We start from the raw sequence: 26,505 nt of genomic DNA, 5'->3' as shown, positions 1-26,505 counted from the left end.
ATTTATTGGAAGATTGCCTCAGGTTATGTTTTTCTGTTCATTACTTTAAGTCCAATGCCATTTTGTCTTGCGCACTGTTTAAAGGAGGTCAATTGAACTACATTTGTATATTTGACTTAAAAAACTGGCACCCATAAGTATACGCCCAGGAAGTGAACATAATTTAGTTTGTTATGGGGCAAAAGTACCTGGGCATATGCATTCTTGCAGCTGGTCATTTACCTTTTCCGTGCTGCTTAAAAGCGGTTAGTTGGGGTCGTGCAATGTATAACAGTACAAGACCAGTGAAAACAAGGCCACTGCACCAAAGTTTGTGATCCTCAGCAAATTTCAATGTCACTGCATTGCCAACAAACAGGTATCATATATAAAATATTGCAGACTTTGAGAATTGTCAAAACCACTGGGATTGATGAATGTCTTTCAGTGATGGGTTATTTATATGTATTTTTGGGGTCAGGTAAGTAAAAAAGGGGTAAAGAATGAAAAAAGGGGGGGTTGGAGGGGGGAACTCCCCCCCCCCCCCATTTCGAAAAAAAAAAATTGACCGTTGCAAGCATTTTAAGATATAAAGTGGCCGTGCCCAACAGCCATAGCTAAATACCATGGCTAGAGGTCTGGTAGTGTTCTAAAAAGACAGCCACTGGCCATGAGCAGACACCAATCTATGGACCAAAACCCTTGAAATTCAAGAAAAAAAAGACTCATGCCACAAAAGCCCTGACAATTCCTTAGCGCCCCCTGTTGCTCAGCCTATAACCACAATTGCATTACAACCAGCATCAAGCATGGCGTTCAGCCATGGCCCGTGTGCATGGCCAAATATATTTGAACACATGAAGGTGTACTATTCATGGCCTTAAGTTATGGACAGTGGTCACAACCTTTAACAGTGGCCACTGTATATTATACACTAATTTGCCACTAGCTGTGGGCTTAAGCACAATTGTGGTCAGTGGCCACACTGTGGCTGTGATATATATCTAGTACCATAAAGGGCCACTAGCCATGGCCTTTGATCATGAACAGTTTCTATATCATTTGATCATATCCACTGTACATTTTAAAATACTAGCATGCTACTGGCTATGGTTTTCAGTGGTGCCCACCATACATTACATACACTAGCCCTGATCAACACAACTATCCAATCTCACGGCTTTTGGCTGTGCCTACTTAATGGGCACTAGCTATGGCCTTTAGACATTAGCACTTTCAATGTTGCCCACTGTATATTTTAACTTAACCATGTGCATCAGTATATGAGCACTAGCTATGGCCTTTTGGGATGTCCAGTGACACCAGCCTTTATCATGGCCAAGGCGACAGCATAAATTGCTAAAATAATCAAGCTTTTCATGCGCTAACTTATAAATGTTAGGGTTCATTCCATTGATGTCATCAGTTCTATACATTTTGATTAGTCACCAATGATGTGATTTTTAATGGGTGTTCTCATACAACATTTAATTAATGACGTTGCTGATGTGATCTGTGGTGTCATCGTGGTGATCCGCTGTACAACAAGGGGCATGAAGGTAAGGTGGGCTTTAGCTGAATTTAAAGGGTTTTGCCGAGTTCGTTCTCACCTTAACGTCCTTGCAATTGTTTTTTTTCCTTGAAAAAATATATGTTCTACAGTTCCCAATATTAGGAATAAATTAGTCTAGTAGCTCCCCCTTCCAATCTACTGCTAAAATGTTCACGCTACCGACAATCAGCATTGGCACTGTAAAACTATCATGCAATTGTGGTGCTGTTACAATTGGCGAGCCATGGGACACGCACGGTTCTGCAGATCAATCCCTCAATCCACCCTTTCCATTTTTAATGGGTTAAAGGTCCATGATTTATGGGCAATCCAAACCTACAAAGCAACTGAAAGCCATGGGTGAACTAAATCTCCCAAAGGATTCCTTTCTGTCCTCCGTTTTGATGGCTCCACTTATCCTGGCCCAAGTGGTATGAGCAATGGTACAGGTTCCCTTTGTGCTGTGCCAAAAGTCATACTACGATAAACGCAGTGTTTCACAAGGACCATTGAAGTGCATACCTAACCAACATATATACTTGGGTAAAATATAGGTTGCAAACATAGGCGGGAGTTCATTTCAGCCCAGATTGCCAACTTTTCCAAATGCTAGATTTGTGCAAAGTACCATGTTTTAGGCCCATGGGTAGTTTAGTCTCAGGTTGGGCAAAATGGTGCTCTTTGCTGCCACAGCAGTCCACCTCCACATTTCAGTTTCGCCTCGAATTATTGATGCATGCATTAAACATTAGAATTTGGAAAAAGTGACTGTTCTAGTCCCATAGACAAACTCGTCATGGCATCCATCAAATTAGCCACTTGATTTTACCTAGGCAGTTGGATCAGTAGGGCCCGCTACATGCTGACCTCCCTCCCAGTCAGCAAGTCACACAGTGACCTTGGTTTTTACCATTTTTAAAATGGTACAGAAACTGTTTTGTAAAGGTCTATATTGTTCTTATGTTTGGAAAGAAGGGTTGGCAAAGCAAATATGTATCTGGGTTTTACCAAACCCTTCATAGGCAGCATCACAGGCACTAGGCGTTGCTTGGTTTACAAAGCTATTCAAATGTGCGTCATTTGAGAAATCCCAGTATAATTAGAGTGCTACGCTGGAGCACGCCAATTACTAGAAAGTTCTTGGTTGTAATTCTAAAGCATGTAATCCTAAAAGGCCAACAGGCACTAGGTATTGCTGAACATAAGTGGAGTTTTTAACGCTTTAACACTGCCAAACAATACTAGTTCAGGGACATTCTTTTTGCTGTCTAAAGTGAACATTTTCCACCATGGACTTCCCAGACTAGTTAACAGGAAGCTCTGCTGCAAGAAGCACATTATAGAAATAAACACATTAGAATAAACTACAGAAGAGTACAAGGGTTGCATCGACATTTGTGGGGGTTGGGGGCAGGCTGCTGGTCCAAATACTTTTCCTGTGAACATTCAAGCGTCAGCAATCTCATTAAAATCATACAAATCCATATGCACACCAGGCTGGCTTAAAGCTAGGTACTATCATAAAATAAGCGTGCATTCCACCCCCATTACCACCTACATAGTTTGTGCAGATGTGCTCACAGATTAAATCAACAGCACCAACTGAAGGAACTCCAGTTTAGTTCTAGGATAGGATCAACACATTGAAAAAAATTCAGGAGGTCTCAAGGGGACTCAAAACCCATAAATTTAACGTCCAATGCTGCAGCAGGGCCATCAGAAAAGCCCTGGCCTGTTTTCACCCATGGGAATGGTCCAATAGCTACGGCATAGCTGGGGCGCAGCCAAATAAGTAAAGCATGAAATTCTGAAAAGGTCGGTACTTCTCAGCAGCAGCTTTGGCTCATTCTGAAAATGGATTGATGCTCCATTATCACTAGCTCTGTATGAGGCACTTTCAACTTCTTGCCCTGCCATGCTTGAGGCATAAAGGATAAAGATCAAAAGGATTTAAAAGCAGGCGTGGACTGGAAATTTCACTAGTGGCTTGAGCTCAACACTATTGTAAGTAAGCATAGTTTAATGTTAATCTCCGCATTCAGGTTATGGATCATCATGTAGGATGGCAGGAAGCAGTCTACACATTTGAGTCTTCAGTGGGTTTGCAAGACTCCACTCAATCTTAGTCACTTGGCTCAACTTTCATGTCAGGCCTTGCATATTTGGTTAAGAGTCCCTGTCCAGTAAGCAGAGTTCCTTCCACTACCATTGCTCGCCGAAACTTGTGGGGGTAATGGACTGATCAGACTTGCATTTTGCAAAACACCAGTAACCAGTACGGAGCTTGTGAAAAGGAACAATGATGTAGCCTTTTTGTAAGATAGGTGAGGCCAAGAACAATGCAGGGAAAGTTAGCAACATTTGCTAAGCATCTTTCTGGCTTTTTTGCAAAGAAACTATAGTAACCTGTATAAAGTGTATTGGTTTAAGGTGGCACAATATCTGGCACAGGCTAGCCTAACAGTAAGTGTGCTGTCCTGTCCACTTCTGAAGAGTTATAATGCCCATCAATAGGAGGTCAGGGATATGTTACCTGAACTGGTGCTACAGGCAGAGTTTAAAACTGCCAGGACCTGGGATCTTTTAGCTCCAGCTTGTAGCCTACACCGAACTAGTGATCTCGACACCAACAGCTAATTTTGACTCCAAAGGCCAAATGGTGTCAGAGCCATGCCTATGACATTAACTCAGAGTATCTGGACAATTTATGTAAAATAAGCATTAGGAAATACGTAAAACAAAGTTTCCTAATGGGTCATTTACAATGCAAAGCCTAAGGTTTGCCACTGGAAATTGGGTTTGTAACTTGCTATATACTAGCTCCTGGTTCCCCAGTAGTAGCTCCTGCGCATAGTATCAGGGAGCAACTTTTAGCTCCTGGAAAAGAAAAATAAAGAAAAAATTACATTGCTGCAGACTGGGTCACTTTGACAGGGTCATGTGGTAGCCCTCGCCAGGACTACCACCACAGTTTAGATGGTAAAAACCAGTTCAATGGCTTCTGTACATCCTCCTTGTTCCAACATACCACAAAATATTTAACTTGCAATACATACACTAGAAGCAAACCAATTTAAGGCATAGAACGTACAGAGCTGTCATTCCAGCCCACACAAGACCAAAGTGGAAGTTACAGAAATGAGTACACTGAAACAAGCAATACAACATTTTAAACACCTTCAGGTCCTACTAGTAAAAGCTCCCCTATGCAACATACCCACAAGTGAGTATAGCACTAAGCTATGTCAATAGCCAGGCGCCCTGAAAAATATATCTTGAAAAATAGGTACAGCAGCGCAGAAAAGGTAAAAGCACAGCCAATTATAGGACATCAAGAAAACAAAAAAATAGTAAAGTCAGTCCAAGCACCATTTACACAACCAAAACAAGTAGATTAGGATTAAAACTAGGCTACCACGCGCACTTGGAACAGCGACTTAGCGGCAAGTATTATTGAAATACCCTATGCCAATGAGATTATTAGTCCATTTAATAGGTTACTATAGAGCCAAGAGTTTCAAATTGAGCTACTAGCAAGGCATGAAGAGTTCCACACAGCATCGTGACCTGCACACCATTTCTTGCTGGCTAGTCAATCACATGCCAGTGGCTAGTGGAAAGGCAAACTGGTCTGCTGTTGAAGGCAATTTAAAAAAGGTGAAGTACTTTTAAATTTGGAGTTCATAAAGCACCAAACAGAAATAACCGTGAAATCATGAGCAGAGTGAGTTGATCAGCATAAAGCTAAATTTTCAGCAACTTGCCAAAGTAGGGTTGGCCATTGCAAATCTACAATAGCCTCTGAAATTAAATCTTTGTTTGGACACCATGAGAAGATGGCTTGATATATTTTATTTATATTGCGCTCGTACACAAGTGTTTCAGAGCCTGACCAAGCAAAGGGAGAGGAACAAGGGAGAACATAATAAAAAACGATCTTACTAGGCCGAGTGACATTAAGAACGTGCAAGTGCATGGAGAAGGGAAAAGGGGGGGGAAGTGCAAGGAAGGGGGAGAAGTGGAAAGTGCAGAACAGAGGAGAGCCAGTTAAATGAATAAACAGGCAATTTAAAAGTGGTAGTGCAGCCAGCAAGTGGTAAGTGCAAGATTAGTCAGATATACCCTAAGTGCAGAGGAAGAGTGGGGTACTATTGGTAAATACAGAACCCAGTGCAATGGGAGGCCCAGAGGCAGTGCAGGAGGGAGGCAGGCAGGGTGAGCAGGTACCTGGGCCCGAAGGACAGGGTGTCCAGGTGCACAGTGCCAAGTACAAGTTTCAAGGTGGCCAGTAGGCTGTTCCAAAGGGAGGCCCCAGCTGAAGACAGATCTTCCCCCAGCTCGTTTCTTTGTAAAAAACGACTGACCCTGAGGGAGTTGAGGTAGAGGAGCGAAGGGCTCGAGAGGGGAGGTATTTGCGGAGGGATAGTTGAAGGTATTTTGGACCCAGGCCCCAGCAAGCCATGACAATGCAGAGGGTTTTAAATGTAATCCTTGCATCCACTGGGAGCCAATGACGGGATTTCAGAGCTGGAGAAATAGGATGTCAGGGCTTCAGGCCAAGGACAAGTCTCGCAGTGTAACGCTCACCTGGTATCCACGGGGACGTCTCAGCCTGTTCTGACCTCTTACAACCTCGAACCCTTCCCTGGAGGCTATTCAACTGGAGACTGGGCCTGAAACACAGGATTGGTAGAGTTTAACTCCCTATTGTCTCTGTGCTTGAACCCCTTCTTTCCCGGATTCCAACCCTTCCCTTTGATCCACAGCTCACCTTGTTTTCTTGGATTGTGTGCTCTTCGTCCCGCTTTCAGCACAGGGGCACATTGATGCGGCTCGTTGCTGCCTTGTTACTTCACTGGCAAGAGTCCGACAGCTAAGTATGAGTCTTTTGAACAGTTCTCCAACTTCATTCCTTCGTTCCTTTCCTTCCTTCGATGATGGGCGGCGTCCAGGGATGGCGGCATGCTGCTGCGATGAGTAGCGTTGAAGGGGAGTGAGAGCGCGACGCACCCCTTTCGTATTTGTTCTTTTTCTGTGTCTTAGGTGCTGCAACGTTTTCAGCGTGGATGCCGGTGAAGAACAAATGCGGTGAGTAAGCGGGGTATGCAGCGCCTCTAGATGTTTCCACGCTAACCTGGAGTATCTTTCCCCTCTTGCAGATGGATGAGAAGTTCTGGAGACAGAGTTCCACCAGAGCGGCTGGGATTCAGGTAAGCGTTTGAAACTCGAACAGTATTTAAAAATAAGCAAAGATTTGCAGAAAGTTTACTAATGCCTTTTTCCTGTTCTTTTCCCTTAGGAAGTGGCGAGCCGGGATGGGAAAGACACCACCGAAGATGCCCGGAGAACAGAAAGAGCGATGAATGATGGGCAGAAGTGCTGCAAGGTAAGGCTGTTCCTAATGGTGTTCTTCCAGGAGCTGAGCGCAGAAGAAAGATGCAGGCCTACTGGAGACCGATCCGAACACGGCGAGTGTCACGCTGCAGGTGCAGAAAACGCAAAGCATGTTTCTCAGCCTGGGCGTGGCTTAAATAGTCTCCGGGTATCCCAGGTGTCTCTGGGCTGAACCACACCCAAAAGACTATTGCACATGCAGTTCTGGGAACCGAAATATGTGGGGCATCCATCGTGTCCCCATCAATGGACTACAAGTCCAATCTCCAATGTTATCCTATGGGAGTGAGTCTGGTGCCACAAGCGCCAAGTCCGACTCCAAGTGGGTCTTTGGAGGGATAGGCCCTTGAGGGCCATGTAGGTGATCGTGGCCTGGCTCCAGCCTGACATTTTGGAGGGCTGGGGACATGAGGGGCAGGAATCATGACAGTCCTGTTCTGGATTAGTTGGAGGGCGGAGAGTGGAGGCAGGCAGATTTCGAAAAAGGCTGTTGCAGTAGCTCAACCTGGACGGAACCAGAGCTTGAGAGACAGTGAGCTTCTGGGGGAAGGAGAGGAAAGAGTACCTCTGAGGAGGTGCAGTAGGAAGTTTGACTTTAGAGCCCTCAGATGTGGGTGGAGAAGGAAAGTGTGGAGTCAAAGATGACCCGAATTTCTTGGCCTCGCAGGTGGGGGTATGAGGAGGGCCAAGGGAGGCCAGCCACAGAGTAAGGGGAAAGGATGGTGACGGTGCACCGATGGATGATCAGTCTTGTTGGCATTTAGACAAAGATTGTTGGCAGTACACCAATTTTGAATGGCAATCAGAAATAAGGGAGGGAGAGAAGGTGGCAGAGGGCACCCTGAAAATGAGGAGTGTCATAGCACTGGAAGTTTGAGCAGAACATGGCAATGCAGTAGGCAAGAGCTGCAAGGTATTGGTTGATCCAAATGTGTATAGGCTTTTACAACAAGATTCTTTTCTCAGGACTGGCACTTGGTCATGGATGCAGTTAAAAAGCTAAAGTCGATCAAGCATCACAGGTAGCCAGCAAAATTTCTATAGATATTGGTGTGGTTGTAGGAATTTGGACTTTTTAACTTCTTAATAGTATAGCTTGGTATGCCCAAATATGGAGTTACAATAAAGAATTTAAGAATTAATTACATTTAGCAAGTCCGTCCTCTCAATATCTAATTACACAAGATTCCCATTTAAAAAATAAAATTTTTTTTAAAAAAACAGCTGGTTTATCAGTTCAGGACTGGTTTCCAGAGAAACCAATGAATCGTGTATTTGGAGTCTAAGGGGAAGGCATGCTGCATCTGAAGTAGCCTGGATTTTGGCTGAACTAGTATTTAGTGTCTCACTGGCTTTAAACTGTTCCACTTGGTGTAGAGACTATTATTTGATGACAGGTCCTTGGTCAAATTTGTCATCTGCAACAAATATTGGTAAGTAGCGGCTTAATGCATAGGTAACACAAGAGGGGAGGAGGGGGGTTAGGGTGATGCCTGTGGACCTACACATCATGGCCATTTTAGGGGATAGGTGCAAGCTTAATTTGCTGTGCCCTTTCTCCCAGAAAAAAGTAACCATTTCAGGTAACATGGCGCTATATTTACCTTGGCTGTGTAAGCATTATTTCACAATTCGGCAGAGGAAGGCAATAAGGGCAGCATTATTAACAGTAAAGTAATTCTGGTTGGCCGACTCCAAAACATCACACACTGTAAGAAGGTTGTCTCAAGCCCACGATTTGGGCAATAACCCAACTGATATTCCAATACATTATTGTAAATGCCCCACTGATTGTGCCAAAAAAGTTGATGGCACATTCAATCCTGCCACTGGTCGGTAGTTACCAGTCCTCAGGTCCACTGAGGCCTTTCTCCTCCCCCCCCCAGAGTGGTGAAATAATTAAATCTTTATTGTACAGGGCCAGTTCCTAGCAAGAGTGATTGGTTTATAAGTAAGGTCATATTTTCCATCTGGGAACATCTTTGCAGATAATGCGCTGCGCTCATTTTATAATGGGGCAGAGAGACTACAAATGTAAGTTTATTAACATGCCTAAAGTCAAACTGGTGAAGGGCACCTGAGTTTGTAGCTATACTACTTTATTGGTCATCTCCCTTTTCCACTCTTATCCAGGGTCCTAGTACATTACCATGGCATTTGCATAGTTAAGAAATTAACAAATCATTTAAGGCTATGCAAGGTTCATAACATGTCCCAATGGTAGCCAAGTTTTGCATTTGACAAAAATTGAAGAACCACTTCCTAGAGCCATTATCGGATTGACTTCCTACATACTGCAAAGATGCAGAAAGCAGAGACTGACACAGGTGGCACCGATCAACTTATCCATTCAAAAAATAAACAAACACTCAACTCTTCCCCCCCCCCCCCTCCCCCTCCAGCTTCCTGCTAGAGTCTCTGGCTTCCTCCTGTGCGAATCTCCCATGCCAGACAGCTTCTCCACATGCCATCATAGGACTGGTTCAAAATCTTCTGCAGTCTTCAGTTAGTCAACATGGTTTGGTAACCACTAGATGCTCACCCCTCATTCTTGCTGCAGCACAGCGACTCGGTACTAGTACTACCGTGCTCTAGTTGGTAAACTGTACTCTTCATCTCAGTACCTGTTCCATTACTGGCCCTACACATGTGCATGGTGACTAGGAATTGTTGGGGTGTACAAGATGTGTAAAGGTTAGCAGGGGTGACATGGGGGTAAGGAGGCATCATACCACCTTCTCCCGATACAGAGGGGGAGTGTCACCCCATGAAATACTGCCACTTATCACCCCATGAGGGGGTAGAACAGTAAGCAGGGGCCCCTCCAATCCCCCACCATCAAGTGGCAGCCTCACCTCCCTGGCATGGAAGCACCCCCCCCCCCTTCGTGAGAAGGGACTACATTCAAGGATTTGTCCCAATACATGCATTTTCTACCTGCAGGCTTAATCTAGACTGCCTACTCTAGGGCAACGCAGTGAAGCTGGAGCATTTTGATGCAGCCCATGAGACCTCAATGTACATGAGAACTCTTTTCCTCTGCCCTGCTTGTCACCTGGCTACCCTCTGATTTTGGGACCAGTTCCCTGCCCGCCCAGTAGCACACCCGCACTGCAACCCTTGCACTTGTGTCTGTCAGCGTATCTGTAACCCTACAGTCCCCCTACCTGCACTTACCCTTGCACCTGCCACCTGCGGTCCGCACTGGTTATTGTTTTGATCCCATGTACAGCTCTGCACCCCCTCCCCTTTCCCCTGGCACTTTTTACCCACCCACCCTCCCCTGCACTTGCGCAATCTCAATGTCACTTGACCTAGTAAGATCGTTGTCTCCGTCCTCCCTCTGTTCCCCCTCCTTGCCTCGTCGCGCTTTGAAACACTTGTGTATAGGCATGTTGCAAATGCTATATCATTAACCCCCCTCCTCCCCCCAGCACACGTTGGCCTACAGTTCCCCAGCCTGCATCTCCCACAATGAACTGCACAAGAGGCGAGGAAACCATGTACCTGGCCTTGCATGGCTCAATGGACATGCAATCTGGGGGACCTCAAGCTGTCAAAGGAAAGCCGCAGTCAAAGGAAAGCCGCAGTCAAAGGAAAGCCGCAGTCAAAGGAAAGCCAACCGAGTGGCGCTTGGCTTGTCCAGAAGGCGTGATGTGTTGGTACCCACTCAACCATTATGGATAAGCCTCCCATGCTCATTCTGTCAGGTCTCTGCAGCAACTTACCCAGAATCAGTTACCAATGACAAGTGCAAGTTCTGATGACTGATAAGACAGACTAATCTCCTAGTTTAAGACAAACCATTCAAGCATTGGAAAGTACCCATTTAATTACATTTTCAAATTCACATTCTCAACTGAAGTCCATTGGACGACGTTGCAGTACAAGTGAAAAGTTATACAGCAAGTATTGCTCAACATCACATACCTTCACTCGACTAAAAGCACTTACCTCATCACAGCATTTCCTGCTCACTACAGCTCTGTAGTTCAATTTGGCCCAAAAGCGATCCCTTAGCCGCAGGAATTGTGGAAAGTGTTCCCGCCAGTTCTCACCAAGCGCCCAAGGAAAGATCTCATACTTGTACTCCTCCTCATCTTCCTCCATGTCATTAGCCAGGTACCTGAAATTAAGAGGGCCAATAGTCCTAATTGTATACATTGGTTGCAAGAGGTTACAACGAAAAAATTACTATACAGCACAATGACTCCATGCAAGGCTAAGAAAGTTCAGAAGCTTAAGGACAAATCAGATGTATACGCAGAGTGCAATATAGCACAAAACTAGCATTAAGGATGTACGACTTCACTACAGCATTCACTTTGCTAGACCTTTCACATTTACTTCTAACCTTTACTTCAAATTCATGCTGTCATTACAAGGGGTGGGGGCTGTATCGTGGTTCTTTTCCCCAACCAATATTCTTCCTCCTTAACCTAGCCTTAAAACCAACCTTACCAAACCCATCGCCACCTTGACAACGTGAAGATGAACTAACAAGCAGTAAACGCATGAAGTAAATGTCAAAGTGAATGCTGATGAGCTAAGTGTGGGGGGGGGGGGGGGCGCAGGGGAAGGCAGCAAAACCAGGCCAAGCCTCCATAGTGGTAAAAAACAAAAAGGTCAGAATGGGAGAAGTGGTACATAAAAGCCATCTGGGTGCTTTAAAACAATTTGATGTATAAGTGCCTTACAAATGCCCAATAAAATAAATCTGAAGGGGGATTTTAGGACAGAAGTTGAAATCTGCGACAGATGTGCCATGAAATTTGAACTTCCTATGCCGTTTGTTAAATTTCACTTACAGGCATGTGACCGAAAGATTTCGCATTTATTCTGAAATAATGTGAAGAGAGAAGGATCCTGGAGTAAAAATCCTTTTTTGGGGGGTGGTTTGTCCTGAGACATGCTTAAGCAGTGAGCTCCATACTCTTCCTCCCCCCCGCTCCATACTCTTCCTTCCTTCCCCCCCCCCCCCCCCCCCAAGCTGTAGATTGTGGCTCACAAAAGCAAGATTCCAAAAGAGTTTGGGGTTCCCTTTCCCAAGCTAGAAGCATGGATTCACATGCAGCTTTTAACTCACTCTCCACTTTTTCATTTATTGACTCAGTGGCTGCTTAATTATCCTCTCAGTTTGATACGCACAATAATGCCTGCCCCGCAAACACCCTTAGACTATTGCTTCCAGTCAGGTAATGAGCAACTTTTGGCCGTAGCACAGGGAGCACCAGCTTCCATGGTTCCCTTCCCCTCGCGCTCCGGAGCCACTGCTCCTCACCACACAGCCACTCCGGCGGCACTGCAACTTTCTCCTGTGTCTCTGCATCGCGTTCTTCAGTTTCTAGTGGGCTGTGCAGGCATTCCTGCTCTACTCATCGCACTGGCTTCCCTCTCCCTCCTCGCTCGGTTCTGTGGATCCCACCTCTTATACACTTGGGATCCTAACAGTCTGCAGGTGTGAGGTCCCAAAACTACCAGACCACAATTAGTCCAATTGAAAAGGACATGCCTGAAGGCTCCCTTCGTCTCAGGACTATAGTGGTGTTTCCTACATCATAATCTTCATTACTCTTGGGGTTAGTGTCTTGCCAGTAATTGGTTTGCATTCAGAGAGAAAAAGTAGGCTTATGGGCAGCAATATCCTACCAAGGCTTGACTGAAAGATTAGCCACTGTTAGGTAGGGGGGGGGGGGGTGTAGCATGTCTCTGGCACCCTCCCCAAGGAGGATCATCCTCCCTTGCTAGTCCATCCCCAGGGTTGGAATCCAAAACCTATGGCCCTTCCCTGGCCACCTGAACCGAAGATCCCTGGGGAGTGGATGCAAGAGTACCTTCAGGTTTCTCACAATGCACAGTAAAAGTCTATGTGTGCAATATAATCAATGAAGCTGGGCCGCATACAGATGCCACTTCATATGGAATGTCAGCTTGCATCTCAAAAATATTTAAGCAGAAGAGCATTGTATCTGAACCTACAACAAATGTTACGATTTGAATATTCCATGAAAGGTAATATTGTCAAGCACTCCCCCCCCCCCCCCCTTCCAAGTTAAGTCACAAAGTACACTGCACCCACCAAGTTTTGCTAGTCTCCCAAAAAAATAAGAGCTGGTATATTGATACTGAACAGATTACTTTAAGGACATTTGTAATTGTATGTTCCAGGCATTGGTGACATGTCAGTGCATTTTTGAGTAGTGCAGTAACTTACTTGTCAATGGATCAACCTTTACTGCCCGATATGGTCGGTGCTAGAGTGGTTAACTGTGTTCCCTTGCATTGTAGGACTTCCTCCCTAGAGCCATCCCAAGCCCTTGGGCTCAAATCTTTCAGTCTTTGCCTTGCAAAAATATGCAATCTTCACAGACTTATTAGTTTACCCTTACATTTTATGGTCCTTTTTTTCTATTCAGTTCACACTGTAACACCCAAAATTGGACCAACTCATTAGCCAATTACAGAGTCTGGATGCAAGCCCTTTAGAAGTAAAATAAATCCAAAAAACAAATTCAGCATAATGGTCTTTATAGATTGTGGTAAACAGGGTGGCTGCAGAAACAAATAGTTTTGCTTAAAAACGAAGCAGCTGTTAATCAAAGGTCACATTTTTGCATCTCACTTAGTTTACCTTGCTTTTATCTTTTTCCCTTAAGCAGTAGTTAGTCTGGGGTACTCAGATTAGCGGCAAAGAACATTTGTACAGTCTTACTCTACTGAAGGCCCGCTCCAATGTGCAATGTCCTGATTGGGGGCTTGAACCAGCCCAATTTATTTACATTTATATAGCGCGCAAGCAGCCCGGGGGCATTGAGGCGCTGTTACTTGCATTAAACTTAGTTACATGTTACAGGCATGGTAGAAGTTGTTGACACATTGTGAATGTTACATATATCGCTTTGGTCGTATAATACATGATACATGGAGGTATTCGTGCTGGTGTGTCTGGCCTTCAGTGAAGAGGGTGGTCTTCAACGTTTTGCGGAAGGTGGTGAGGGAGGACTCGCCATGGATAGTGGGTGGTAGGGCATTCCAGTGAGAGGGCACGAGATAAGGGAAGCTGGATCCGCCGGATCCGCCCGCTTTTTTTACTCGTGGCACCGAGAGCATGTTGGTATACAGTGATCTGGTTGGCCTGGTGAAGGAGACAAGCTGTATCCTTTGAGAGAGGTATGCAGGAGCAGTGAGGTGGATGCACTTGTGGGTCAGTGTAAGGGTTTTGAATAAGATCCTCTCTTTTATTGGGAGCCAGTGGGCTAGTTTTCTGGCCTCCGTGAGGTGTTCTCTTTTTGCAATGCCTTGGGCTGCTTTGAGTGCATTGTTCTGTATTACTTGTAATCTCTTAAGTTTTTATTGGAGGTTCCTAGGAAGAGTACGTTACAGTAGTCTAGCCTAGAGCCGGTGATGGCTCTGGCTATGTTGGTGCAGTTTTCTTTGGAGAGAAAGGGTCTGACTGCATTGATAAGTTTGGCATGATATGCGGCTGCAGAGGCAATTGCGTTGATTTGTCTGTCCATGGATAGGCTGGAATCCAGTTAGACTCCCAGAGTTTTGACAGAGTCGGAAACTTGAATTTTAATGGAGTCAATGGTGACGTGGCTGTATTGGGCATCTAGGTTTTTTAGGGTGTCGGGAGAACCTACCAGGAGGAGTTCCGTCTTGTCGGAGTTGAGGCATACGCCGTTATCTGCCATCCAGGCTTGGATGGTGTTGTAGAGGTTGTTGAGGGTCAGGGAGTCAATGGAATAGTTACCTGTGAGAGTGAGGAGGATCTGTGTGTCGTCGGCGTAGTTTGTGTAGGAGATGCCCATGGCATGGAGGAAGAGGGGGCGTGTAAAGATGTTGTATAGCGTGGGGGAGAGGCAGGAGCCTTGGGGCACCCCGCAGAGTATGATGGTTGGTGAAGCTGCGGCTAGGTCCGAGAAAACTTGCATGGTTCTGTCTTGTAGGAAGGAGGTGATCCACGCTGTGGCTTCAGGGGAGAATTTGGCGGTGTTGGAGAGATGGTGGCATAGGACGCTATGATCAACGAGATCAAATGCTGCTGAGAGGTCGAGGAGCAGGAAAAGAGCTGGTTTACCCATGTCTCTTGCATCGTCCATCTGATTTTTCAGATCCAGTAGGGCTGTTTCAGTTCCGTGTCTGGGGCGGAAGCCAGATTGTCGGAGTCTTAGTAGTTTGCTCTCTTCAATGAAGTGTTGGACCTGCAGGTAGGCTGCTTTGTCCAGTATTTTAAGGAGGAAGGGGACAGTGGTGATGGGTCTGTAGTTGTTGGGGGAGGTGGGATCGAGCGATGGCTTTTTTAGAAGAGGGCGGACCCACGCTTCCTTGAGGGAGGCAGGGACTTTCCCTGTGGAAAAGGAGGCATTTACAAAGGCTGTTAGGAAGGGAGCTAGTGTTTCCGTGCAGTCTTTGATAATGGAGGCTGGGCATGCATCACCTTTGCAGTTAGAAGGTTTGATGTTCCTCATGTTGATGATGTCTTCTTCCTGAATGGGTTAGAAGGAGAAGGGTAAGGGGGTTGGGGGGGGGAGGGAGGATCAGGGGCAGGCGGAGGGACTGGGATGTGCTTGTTCGGAAGGGCTTGTTTAGTGGCTAGTATTTTGTTTTTGAGGAGGCTAAGTTTGGATTGCATGGCATTTTGTATTTTGTTACACCAGTCTTTGGTGAAATTCTGGGGGGCGGGAGTGGGTGTCTCGAGCTCTCTAAAAATGGCAAATATTTCTTTAGTGCTAGATTGGGCTTCCGAGATTCTGGATTCAAAGGATTTGGCCTTGGCCAATTGCCTTTTTGTATTTGGTGGAGAGGGATTTAAAGACTGTCTTATATTTTTCGGAATGGGACTTTTGCCACTGTATGAGTGCGGCTTTTTTTCGTTGCGGAGTGAGAGGAGGTCGGCTGAGAACCAGGAGTTTGAGTGGGTAGTGGGTTTGGATTTGCGAGGTTTGAGCAGGGCAATGGCGTAGATAGCTGCTTTGATGGCAGTGTCATAAATTGATGCGAGTGTTTCAGGGTCTGAAGAGAAAGGTGGTCTAAAGGCTGGACCTTGGAGGAAGGGTAGTAATCTCTCCTTGGTGAGTTGGCGGGAGCTTCTGGTGAGGCAGGGAGGGAGCGGTTGGAGTGAAGGGGTGGCTGGGGAGCAAGTGGTGAGGATGCTAAAAGTGACGATGTGGTGGTCAGACCATGGGGTGGGAGTGTTTCCTGTGATGAGTGGACAGTTGTGCTGCGCTATCCAGTCAAGCGTTCTACCCTGGGTGTGAGTTGGGCTAAGTATGGTGTTCTTGTAGCCTAGGGCCTTGAGGGCAGAGTCAAAGGATTTTGCTGCTACGTCCTTACTATCCTGGAGCCCTAGGTTGACATCCCCTAGGAGAATGGCTTTAGATTGTTTTTTGAGTGCCTTCATGTTGACACCCAAGCACCATGGTCATTTAGGCCATTAATTATTTTGTGTCCGATAGAATACTATCAAGGGTTGGGGGCAGCTTGGTTTAAATTTGATGACTGGATTAACAAATAGTTTCTTAATCCTGCTTCATTAAGATTGTCACGCATCTTTAGGTTACAGAGCTTATAAATCAGGAAAGAATTCAATACAAAAACATGCTAGAATTTCTGCTCTAAAATTAAAACAAAATGATATGGATACTTGCACCACTTTTACATCTGTAACTCAACAAGGGTTTGGAAGGAAAAAAAAATGCATGTCCAGGTTGAAAGCTTACAGATTCGAAAATTTCTCATGAAAGCTGCAACAGTGGCCCGCCCCTTCACTAGGAGTGGGCTCTAGGTCTTCCAGCCAAGACTTATTGGCCTTCCAAAGAGCCAACTACAGGAACCTATCCACCTGGAAACAGTTTAACTAGTATTTTATCCAGGGTTGTTTTTTTGTTGTTTTTTTAGATTCACATGCCCTGCCTACTTAATTGAGCCAGATGTGCCTCATGGCCCATCCTCACCCTAGACAGGTGGTGCATCAGCACTCCCTAGGGGTAGGTATCCAAGAAAGACCGCAAGTTCGGTTGGAGGGACGTGTGCTACTTGGTAGCCTGTGCAACAAAGAAAAAAAGTGCCGAGAGTGCCTTTATCATAACATTTGATCAAAAAGTGGAGTTTCAATTGCATTAAAACTCAAGTCTCATCCAGAAAGTACAGTAATGCCCTTCCCATATTCAGGGTGTGAAATGATCTTTGCTGAGTGGAAGAATGATCAAAACAGAGCCAGATTCGGCTATGTGGCAATCAGATAAACCTTGTGGAAGAATGGGACATGTTCAGTTACCTTACCCTGGTGAGACAGGGTGTAAGGTACATGCATAAAACCTTAACCTCACCCACTGTGTGCAAAGGAAATCACAATGAGAAAAGTCGAGGCAACCTGCAATTTAGTTGTGCATGGGTGAATCTGCCGACAACCCACCTGCCCCCACCACCCCTCACAATTGAGCCAGCCGACAATATTCTGTGGAGCGCTTTCCTAATGCAGATAGGTCTTTAATGCTTCCAAAATAAATCCTTCCTTTCAGTAACCTTCAATAATTCGAAAAGTATTTTTCTTGCCAGCAACTATAGCAGATATGAACTTGGACAGTGTATACACGTTTAGCCAGATTCACAGTATGTTAACACTGTTTTCTTTTGACTGGTAGTCTGATCTTCACAGAGAAGCTCTTCCATTTGAAAGCATATGTTGTGTGAAAGGTGGTCTGACTTGACAGCATGTGCCAATTAGCCAGGTGGTCAGGTTTGAGTAGCTGAAGTTTCTAGAGAAAAAAGCAGTTACTAATCTTGGTTATCTGCTCTCAACGACAGCATCCACTGCAGAGCAAGGCTGACCACCACCAGTGGTGGTGGGCTAAGCTGGTGCCATCAGTATTTTTCTGGCCATGGCCTGTCCCAGCTTAGCAATCACTTGGGAAGTAAAGGAATCTGAGAAACCGTATAAAGTAAAACATTTGATCAGTTCATCAAATGGGCATTATCCTTGCTCTTGTCTCCAGAAACCTGGAGGCATAGAGGAAGCATTTTGCATTCTCTTCAGTAGAAATCAGGTTTAACTGCAGTAACCAACCCCCACAAACAAACATCTTTTTCGGAACAAGCCAGTTCAACACCAATGCTTGGAAAGACCTGCTCAGCGTCTCTGCATTTATATTCGGCCTATGTGAGAGGAACTACGAAACAGGTTCCTCGCCAGCAGCCAGTGCCAGACTCTATACACTTCCTTAACAGAATCCTTGCGGTACCACATTGTTGTGATGTTGTCAGTTTAGATTAGCATTGGATGTAGGGATTGAAGGCTTGTTCAGCTAGCAATACATCATCCCAAAAAAAGAAAGAAAAATAATCTGCCAATATCCTTGTGCTGAAAGTGATCCCATTTGGGCACCCCATCCTTGTCATGAGTGACAATAGTCTTGTTGCTTGCTTCAGGTTCTGGCACCACCAACAGGGATTCCATGACTGCAAGAGGGATCACAAATCATTGCCCTTCAGACATTTGTGTAGTGGCGTCAAGTGTGGAGGACAATCACCCCCTTCCAGGCAGTGATTGCTGGGGAAATAGCTAATTTATCATGAGTTTATTCATCTGAAAGAAATGTGGAGTGTACTTCTCAAGAAGTGCATCTTTTAAATCGGGATGTGAGAGTTTATTTGACAATACAGTCACATGCAGTTTTTTGCTGAATCTTCATTTATCAGTCAATTGTCTAGGTAAGGCTGGATAAAGACCATTTTGGGAGTTCCAACACTGCTGCTATGCATTCTAAGAACGCCATTGTGGCACACTTCTGGCCGAAGACTTTGAATTTTCTACCAGAAATTGGTATGGCGTCTGGATCACAGGACTATGCATCCTAAGGTCTATGGTACACAACCAGAAATATTTGAAACAATTCATCTTTGCAACTCTTAAAACCATGAAGTAACTGATCAGTTTTCCTTTTGAACTAGACTCCCTGTGACTCTCCCCCCCCACTCAATGCCTTTTGGAAACTTTGTTAGAGCTACATTCATGAGCAATGTTCCAGCCTTCTACATAAGAAAACGTGGCCAGACACCCAAGGAGGGATTATTAAAACCTCAAACATGTAACTTTTATACAACATTTCGTCAAGCAGCTGTTTTGCATGCTTTCTCCTGCCTGAGCCCTCAGCAATGGCTAAGTCCTAGACCTTTATTTTGTTGGAAAGTAAGGCTTGCCTGCTCTCATGTGCACGCTCCAAACAGTTGTCTCTTGGTACAGCTGGTGGGAAAACCATAGTAACAGCCCAACGAAAATTTATTAAGTACAAGAATTTAGAAAACCTTTTCTTGGGCCTCAAACCTACTGATCGCAGATTCCGCCTCAGAGACTTCCCCTCACCCACCCCCCCCCCACAAGGAAAGGCTGACAATGTTCAGTAGATTTTCCAATCCTGCAATTCAGGGGACAATGAAGATTATAAATGCCAGTCCATGGCAATTGTGTCCATCTTCCAGATCAGTGGAAGATCCCAAGACAGATTTGAAACCAGGCTACCCTCTACACCAAGACATTCGGCATGTGCTTGGTCATCCTTTCCACCAACTCCCAGAGAGCTGCCAGCCCTGGTAGTGTCAATTAAAGTGTAGTAGATTTTCTTGTCAAGGAATTCCATGGCTTTCTTTTATCTGGAGACGCAGAGTCTCGATCCAACAGCAGACGCAATAAGAGTCCAGTGGCAGATAATTGCTCAGAAAATAAAACTTCATTGTGCGTTTGTGAAAGTGATCATTTGCAGATCAGATTGTATAACAGAAGTTGCCTCAATTTCAGGGAACCCATACGAGGCAAGATTTCCCTTTCGATGGCAAACTTTCGTCTTTTCATCGATTACCTACATGCGACCCCTATAGGCCCATGTCTTCACATAGGTGAAATCAAGGCGGACTTGGGCTTTTTACAATATTTTTCCCCACTAGTAACAAAGAAATGATCATTTCAGGGTTTTTCACAGCCCAAACAAAGTAAACTCAAGCGCTTGACACTAACGCATAAGAAGTAGCCGACAGGATTCCTGCAAAGCAAGGGAACAAGGCAACGGCCGCAGGAACGCTGTCTTAGCAGGGACAGCCCCTGTGGCGCACCAACAACCCAGGACACCAACAGGCAGCAGAGGCAGGACAAACGCACCGCTGTGAGGAAAGATGCCCCAGGAACCCCGCATATGAGGCGTTGGGAGCTGGAACAAGCTGGGAACCTCCAGCAGGGAGCAGCCAGAGCACTCTCCTACCAGTGCGCAGCATCACTGGTGGGACAAGATACAGAAGCAGCCAGAACGGGATTACGAAATGGGGATACCACGGCAGACAGATGACTGAGGCCGGATGAGTGAACCAGACACCTCCCCCCCACCTTCCCAATACAAGCAACGCGCGCATGGAATACGTGCTGGAGAACCAAAAGCCTACGAAGGGGAAGGGAATAGTTTACCTGTAACTCCATTTCTTCAGCATTGGAATCTTTCATGGATTCACATGTGAATGCATGAAAGATACCAATGCTGGAGAAATGGAGTTACAGGTAAGAAACTTCCCTTCTCCAGCATTGGATCTTTCATGGATTCACATGCTTAGAATAGATTGTATAGCAGTAACACTTGAGACGGTGGTGAGAATGTAATGTAATATACCCTCAACATACTACACAATGCATATGTACAGTAGGAATAAGTTACCTCATATAACCTTACCCACATAAAATGAACTGTCATTAAGAAGGTAGACAACAGATTCTCCACAGCGTGGAGCTTACCTCACTGAAACAGATGGTGCAGGACAGCTCTTCCCATCTGCACCTCGTCCGCATGCTGCCTAGCAAGGCAGTAGTGGCGGGTAAAAGTGTGGGGCACCGACCATGCCGCAGCTTGGCATATGTCCGTCAACGGAATTCCTGCCCACAAAGCTGTTGAGGAGGACATCGATCTTGTAGAATGGGCTCTAGGATGTCCTTGCAGTGGCCTTCCGGCCTTAGAGTGACAAAACTCAATCGTCGATGAGAACCATCGAGTCAATCCTTGTTTAGAGATTGCTTTTCCTCTCGTCGTCGGACCATACGCGACGAACAGTTGTCTAGTAGACCTGAATTCCTGTGTACGATGTAGGTAAAATTTCAGAGCCCTCTTAACGTCCAGGGTATGAAGAGCTTTTTCTTCTGCCGATGATGGTGTGGCGAAGAAAGTAGGGAGAACAATGGACGAGTGTTTGTGATACACTGTCGGAACTTTTGGGACGAACATAGGATTAGTTGCCAGGACTACTTTGTCCTTAAAGAAACTTAGGTATGGCGGGTCTACGACCAGCGCTTGCAGTTCCGAGATTCTTCTAGCTGATGTGATAGCAATCAAGAATGCCAACTTCCACGAAATGAATTTTATGTCGGACGTGGCCATAGGCTCAAAAGGCGGTTTCATTAAGCCTGCCAACACTGTGTTGAGACTCCAAGTCGGGGGGAAACGTTTTTCCGGGGGAAAAGCTCGAAATAAACCCCTCATGAAGTGTTTTACAAGTCTGTCGCTAAATAGAGGAGACGACTGCCTTTTCCTTGTGAACCTCGAGATGGCCGCCAGGTGCACCTTTATCGATGTGAAGGATAATCCCCTCTCCGCTAAGAGGAGCAGGTAAGGTAGAACTTGTTCCGGCGTCACCGACAACGGTTGTAGGCCCTGTTGCCCCTTACACCATTCACAGAACCTCCGCCACTTATAGGAGTAGGATTTGTTTGTAAAAAGGGGCTCTAGCCGCCTGTAGAATTTTTCGGCAATCCTCCGAAATGTCTAAGGCGCCGAACTCCGAGAAGTCAGGAGCCAGGACGTAAGGTTGAGACTGTCCGGGTCGTGATGCCACACCGTGCCTCTGTCCCGGGATAGAAGGTACGGGACTTTCGGAAACGCTATGGGATGTTCCAGCGACAGATGGAGGTCTGAGAACCATGGTTGCCTCGGCCAGTATGGTGTCACTAGAATCACCCGGCAATTGTATCTGCGTATCCACTGTATTGTTTTCCGTATGAGGGGAAACTGGGGGAAAGCATAGATGAACATGTCCGTCCATGGGAAGGAGAACGCCTCCCCCACCGACCCCTCTTGGGGCCATCTGCTTGCAAATTGATCGCATTTCTTGTTGTCTTTGGTCGCGAAGGCGTCCAGAGGGGGTTGACCCCATTTCTCGAACACTTTCCTCAAGTGACCCGTGTCCACTTCCCACTCGTGTATCTGGGCCATGCTTCTGCTGAGGGAGTCGGCTTGGCCGTTCCTCACTCCTGGAAGGTGATGAGCCACGAGGGAAATTCCGTGCTTCGCTGCCCAATGCCATGTTTTCTGGGCTTCTATGGAAAGAGTCCTTGATCGTGTCCCTCCTTGTTTCCTCAGATAAAACATGGCTGTTGTATTGTCAGTCAGTATTCGCACTCGCGAACTCTTGGTGTGGTAGGAACGCCTTCAAAGCCCATCGTACCGCTCTGAGTTCTAGTACGTTTATGTGTAGGAGTGACTCCGTTGGAGACCAGCGACCTTGCGTTTGGAGAGCACCCATGTGCGCTCCCCATCCGGTTAGGGACGCATCCGTAACTATGGTGTTCTGAAACTCCGGCTCCTGTAGGGGCACACCGCTGTTCAGATTGAGGGAACTCTGCCACCACTGAAGGGTCCGACGTAGCTTGTCATCGTCAACGGTTATCCTGTCCGACCACGATCCCTGAGCCCGTGTCCATCGGTCCGCGAGGAATTCTTGGACTGGCCTCATGAATAGTCGACAGTTTCTCACCAGATGGATGCAGGATGCCATGGCCCCTAGCACCGAAACATACTTGCTCACTGAGATCCTGGTGTTTCGCTGTAGTCGGGCCGCTTGTTGAATGAGTCTTGAGGTCCTGTCGAGGGAAGGTTTCACCAGACCTAACTGAGTCTCGAACTGTGCCCCCAAGAATACCAGCGTTCGATGGCCATGCCACCAGGCGTCGGTTCCGGTCTTTGAGGGTTTTTTGAGAAAACCCCTTGCATATGTCGCAGGTATCCGCCGAATGGTGAGGGTGGAGGCAATATATACAGTCCATATGTCCGTCCACCTCGTAAACCTTTAAGCCGCATGTCGCGCATGGACGGAACATGGCACAGAGGACATTATTACTCGAAATCCAATGACGCAACCTAGTACAAAACAGTAGGACAACACGAGGAGATCCCACTACTTTGGAGACGGTTGAAATCTGAAGGGGAACTGCGGGGACGGGCCTCTTATACGGGGACGGCCTACGGAGCATGCGTAGGCGGGTCCTAAAAGGACGTAGATAGGACACAAAAGTGTTGGAAGTTTTCCTATTGGAAAAGGCTATATGTGTACCGAGGGGTCCCAGTCTGACGGGGAATATTCTAAGCATGTGAATCCATGAAATATCCAATGCTGGAGAAAAAGAGGAACCAGCCGGTGGCAAACCCACTTCCTTCAGAGCGAGGCGAACTGCACCAGGCAACGTAGGACTAGATCTGGCACCCTGCAGCCAGACTCTAGCAGCTGGCTGGAAACCACGCTTAGTAAATTCGGCACCAGGCCTCTGATGCCATGAAACAATAGGGTACCATGAAAGATAAAAGCACAGAACCTTGCATCAAGGCAAATACCCTAGTGGGAGGTTCTAAAATAGGGGGAAAGGCCCAATTTTGAAGAGGCGCAACTGGCGGGACACATGGCATTGAAGCAAGGGCCAGATTGAACAAAATCCAGGAGGGGAACCACCCTCCAACCAAAAAGGGACAGACATCTCCAATTCATGGGACTCATAGCGACAGTGGGAAGAGAAGACACCACCCCAGCAAGGGGTCATCTGAGGAAAAAGCAGAGGAGACCCACAGGACGCAGAGAGTCCCAAAATCTAGTGCAAAAGCCATGAGCCCAGCTCAGGGCCCCCCCCTACTCTGTCCCCCCAAAGGAAACAGAACAGACACCTGAAACAACTTGGGTGCAGACAACATGACAAGACGGGGGAACCGTCAAGAGACAATACAGAAGGCACGAAATGGGGACACCACCATGACCAAAGCAGACATGGAAAACTGCTTCAAGGAACTACAGAGACAATTTTTACTATCCATCCAGTAACAATTCCAGACAAGCCTGACATTGCAAAACAGAGACCAACAGTTCAACTGGAAGAGGATACACAGAAATTAGACAAGGTGCTCGAACACCAGGCTCGCATCTCCAATAAACTAAATCCAATAGAAGAGCTATTGAGAAGATCAAATTTTATAATAAAAAAAACTTGACAGAATCCATTGAGGACAAAGACCTATGGGGAACAGTCACTCAGCTCTTTGCAGAAATACTAGCAGAAGACATGGAACCACAGATAATTGTATAGACTGCATCGAGTGGGACCAAAGAGCAACCAAACCACTTGCAAAAACAGAATTCTAGGAATTGCCACCAGATTGTCTTTGTCCGAAGAGCAAACAGCATATCGACCTAGGATTTAGAGGTAAAATGTAGCTTCAGGATATTCGGCAGCAAATCAGGTTTTTTATGCCACCTATTAGCTAATTCTTTCCAATTCATTAATCCACTTTCCAGCCCTTCTGTAAGTGATGGATATATATATATATATATATATATATATATATATATATATATATATATATATATATATATATGGGCCATGGTATATATTGTGCTAAGTCTTTCTCCAATAAGGAGAATAGTTGAATCCCTGTACCGCATCCAATCACAACAGCCACCTTTGTTTGTGATCACGTTTGTCATGCTAACGAAGACCAAAGGCTGTCCTGGCAGCTGTATCCTCTTACACATAGCAAATACTACAGAAAGCGATATATGCAGGCCTGATGCAGATAAATGGTCAATAAGTGCAGTTATAAGATTTAGCACAGTCCACAATACTGAAGAGAAAGAAAATGGGCCCCGTCGTCCAACAGCTAACGGCCAATCAGATGAAATACAAATGGACCTTACCATTTGCTCTTCTCTTTACATAGGAAGGCAACAACCACCGGATAACATGTGAAAAGGAACAGATCCTGGTACTACAATAAAGACAGGGATGGCTAGGACCGACCACAGGGGAAGAGTAAAAGGCCCCAATCAGGAAGAATGTAAAACAAATACAGAAAAGTAGAGGGAGGAAATAATGAGGTCCACTGAATCCTTGATGCAGTAGAAGAACTATAAACAAACAGAGCAATAGCATAGGTACAGGGGCAGAGCCACACCCTGTAATCCACAGTACAGGCCACGGGTGAAGGAGGAAGGGCTTGGATAGAATCCAAAGTGGGGTTTTGGATCCCACCACAGCTTGAACCCGAGGTTAAGGGGCTAGGCACGCAGGACATTGTCCGGACGCGCTTAGGAACCTAGCCCCCCTCAAGGGAAAGGGGGGCGGAGAAGGCATGGAACAAATAAATTTAAAAAAAACACAAGTGAGGGGGAGGCACCAGGGACGCGATGGACAGGAAATAAGGGGGGCTGGTGGGGGGTATCATGGATAGCGGAAAATTGAAACAGAAAGTTCCTGGCGCATAATGTCAGGGGGATGAATACCCAGGTCAAATTGAACTAAAGCGACAGGCCTGGAGAATTAAAGCAGACGTTATGCATCAGGAAACTCACAAAGAAGGCTGACAAAACACAAGATATGTGGGGCTTCCCAAAACCTAAAAGGCCAATGCAGAAGTAAGCGAGCGGAAGTCCTCATAGCCATACAAGATGGACTTAAGGCACAGGTCCCGAACTCTGGCTAAGGAGGGGCGCCATCTCCTAAATGTAAAAATAGAAGGCAGATATTTCACTCTAGCATCAATTTAGGCACCAAACACAGGGCAAGCTTGATTCCTGAGAGGAACCCTTATGGCACTAGAAGAATTCGCCACAGAAGAGATCATGGGGGTGATCTCAATATAGCGTGGAACCCCAGATTAGATAGAAGCTATAAGACATGGACAGGTGCAAGCGCACCCAAGGCACTTAAAGCCTTTGAGCCCTTAGCTCTCCATGATGGACTCAAGGCTTCACCCATTACTCTCACATCTATAATTACCCAATCTAGAAAAGATGACATGTGGGCTTCCACGGGCTTAGTGAGAAAAGTGGCAGATATAGAAATCGGTCCCACCACCCTCTTGGACCGTGCTCCGGTAACAGCAACCAACAATGGGTGGGTAATTGTGGTCCTGGAGATTCCCAACCGATATTCTCCAAGACAGCCTACAGGTGGAATTGATAAAGGGAAAGATGGAACTCTACTTCGCCAAGAAAGATAGGCACAACCCCACAAGGTGTTGTATGGATACATTCAAAGCAGTTTGAGGGGAGAACTAATAGCTTCTCAAGCACAGACATTGGGAAGAAGAAACTGTTGAGTGCAGACAGAACTAGCAAATACCCCAGCAGGAAGTTCAAACTAGCCCTGAAACGCATACAAGGCCAATTAGGGATGCTACAGAACAAAAAAAGCAGAGCTAGCACAGAGTGCAACAGAGGTACTGCATCGGCACCAACAAGGCAGGCAAACTCCTAGCGAGACAGCTTTGCGAAAAGGGGTCACACGACAT

General features: G+C 46.0%; 1 protein-coding gene across 3 annotated transcripts in view; it reads right to left on the bottom strand.

Moving 5' to 3' along the window:
* SPDYC (speedy/RINGO cell cycle regulator family member C) overlaps positions 1-26,505 on the bottom strand; it is a 155,421-nt gene that overhangs the window by 80,817 nt on the left and 48,099 nt on the right. For all 3 annotated transcript variants that reach the window (XM_069643071.1, XM_069643072.1, XM_069643070.1), the window contains one exon: positions 10,880-11,051. In XM_069643071.1, coding sequence (XP_069499172.1) covers positions 10,880-11,051 — 172 coding nt within the window. The remainder of the gene's footprint in view (positions 1-10,879; positions 11,052-26,505) is intronic.

This window comes from Ambystoma mexicanum, chromosome 2p, assembly GCF_040938575.1.
Source record: "Ambystoma mexicanum isolate Mex_15411 chromosome 2p, UKY_AmexF1_1, whole genome shotgun sequence".
NCBI classification, from domain to species: domain Eukaryota; kingdom Metazoa; phylum Chordata; class Amphibia; order Caudata; family Ambystomatidae; genus Ambystoma; species Ambystoma mexicanum.
The sequence above is the reverse complement of the archived record's forward strand: the minus strand, read 5'-3'. Positions and strand labels throughout refer to the sequence as shown.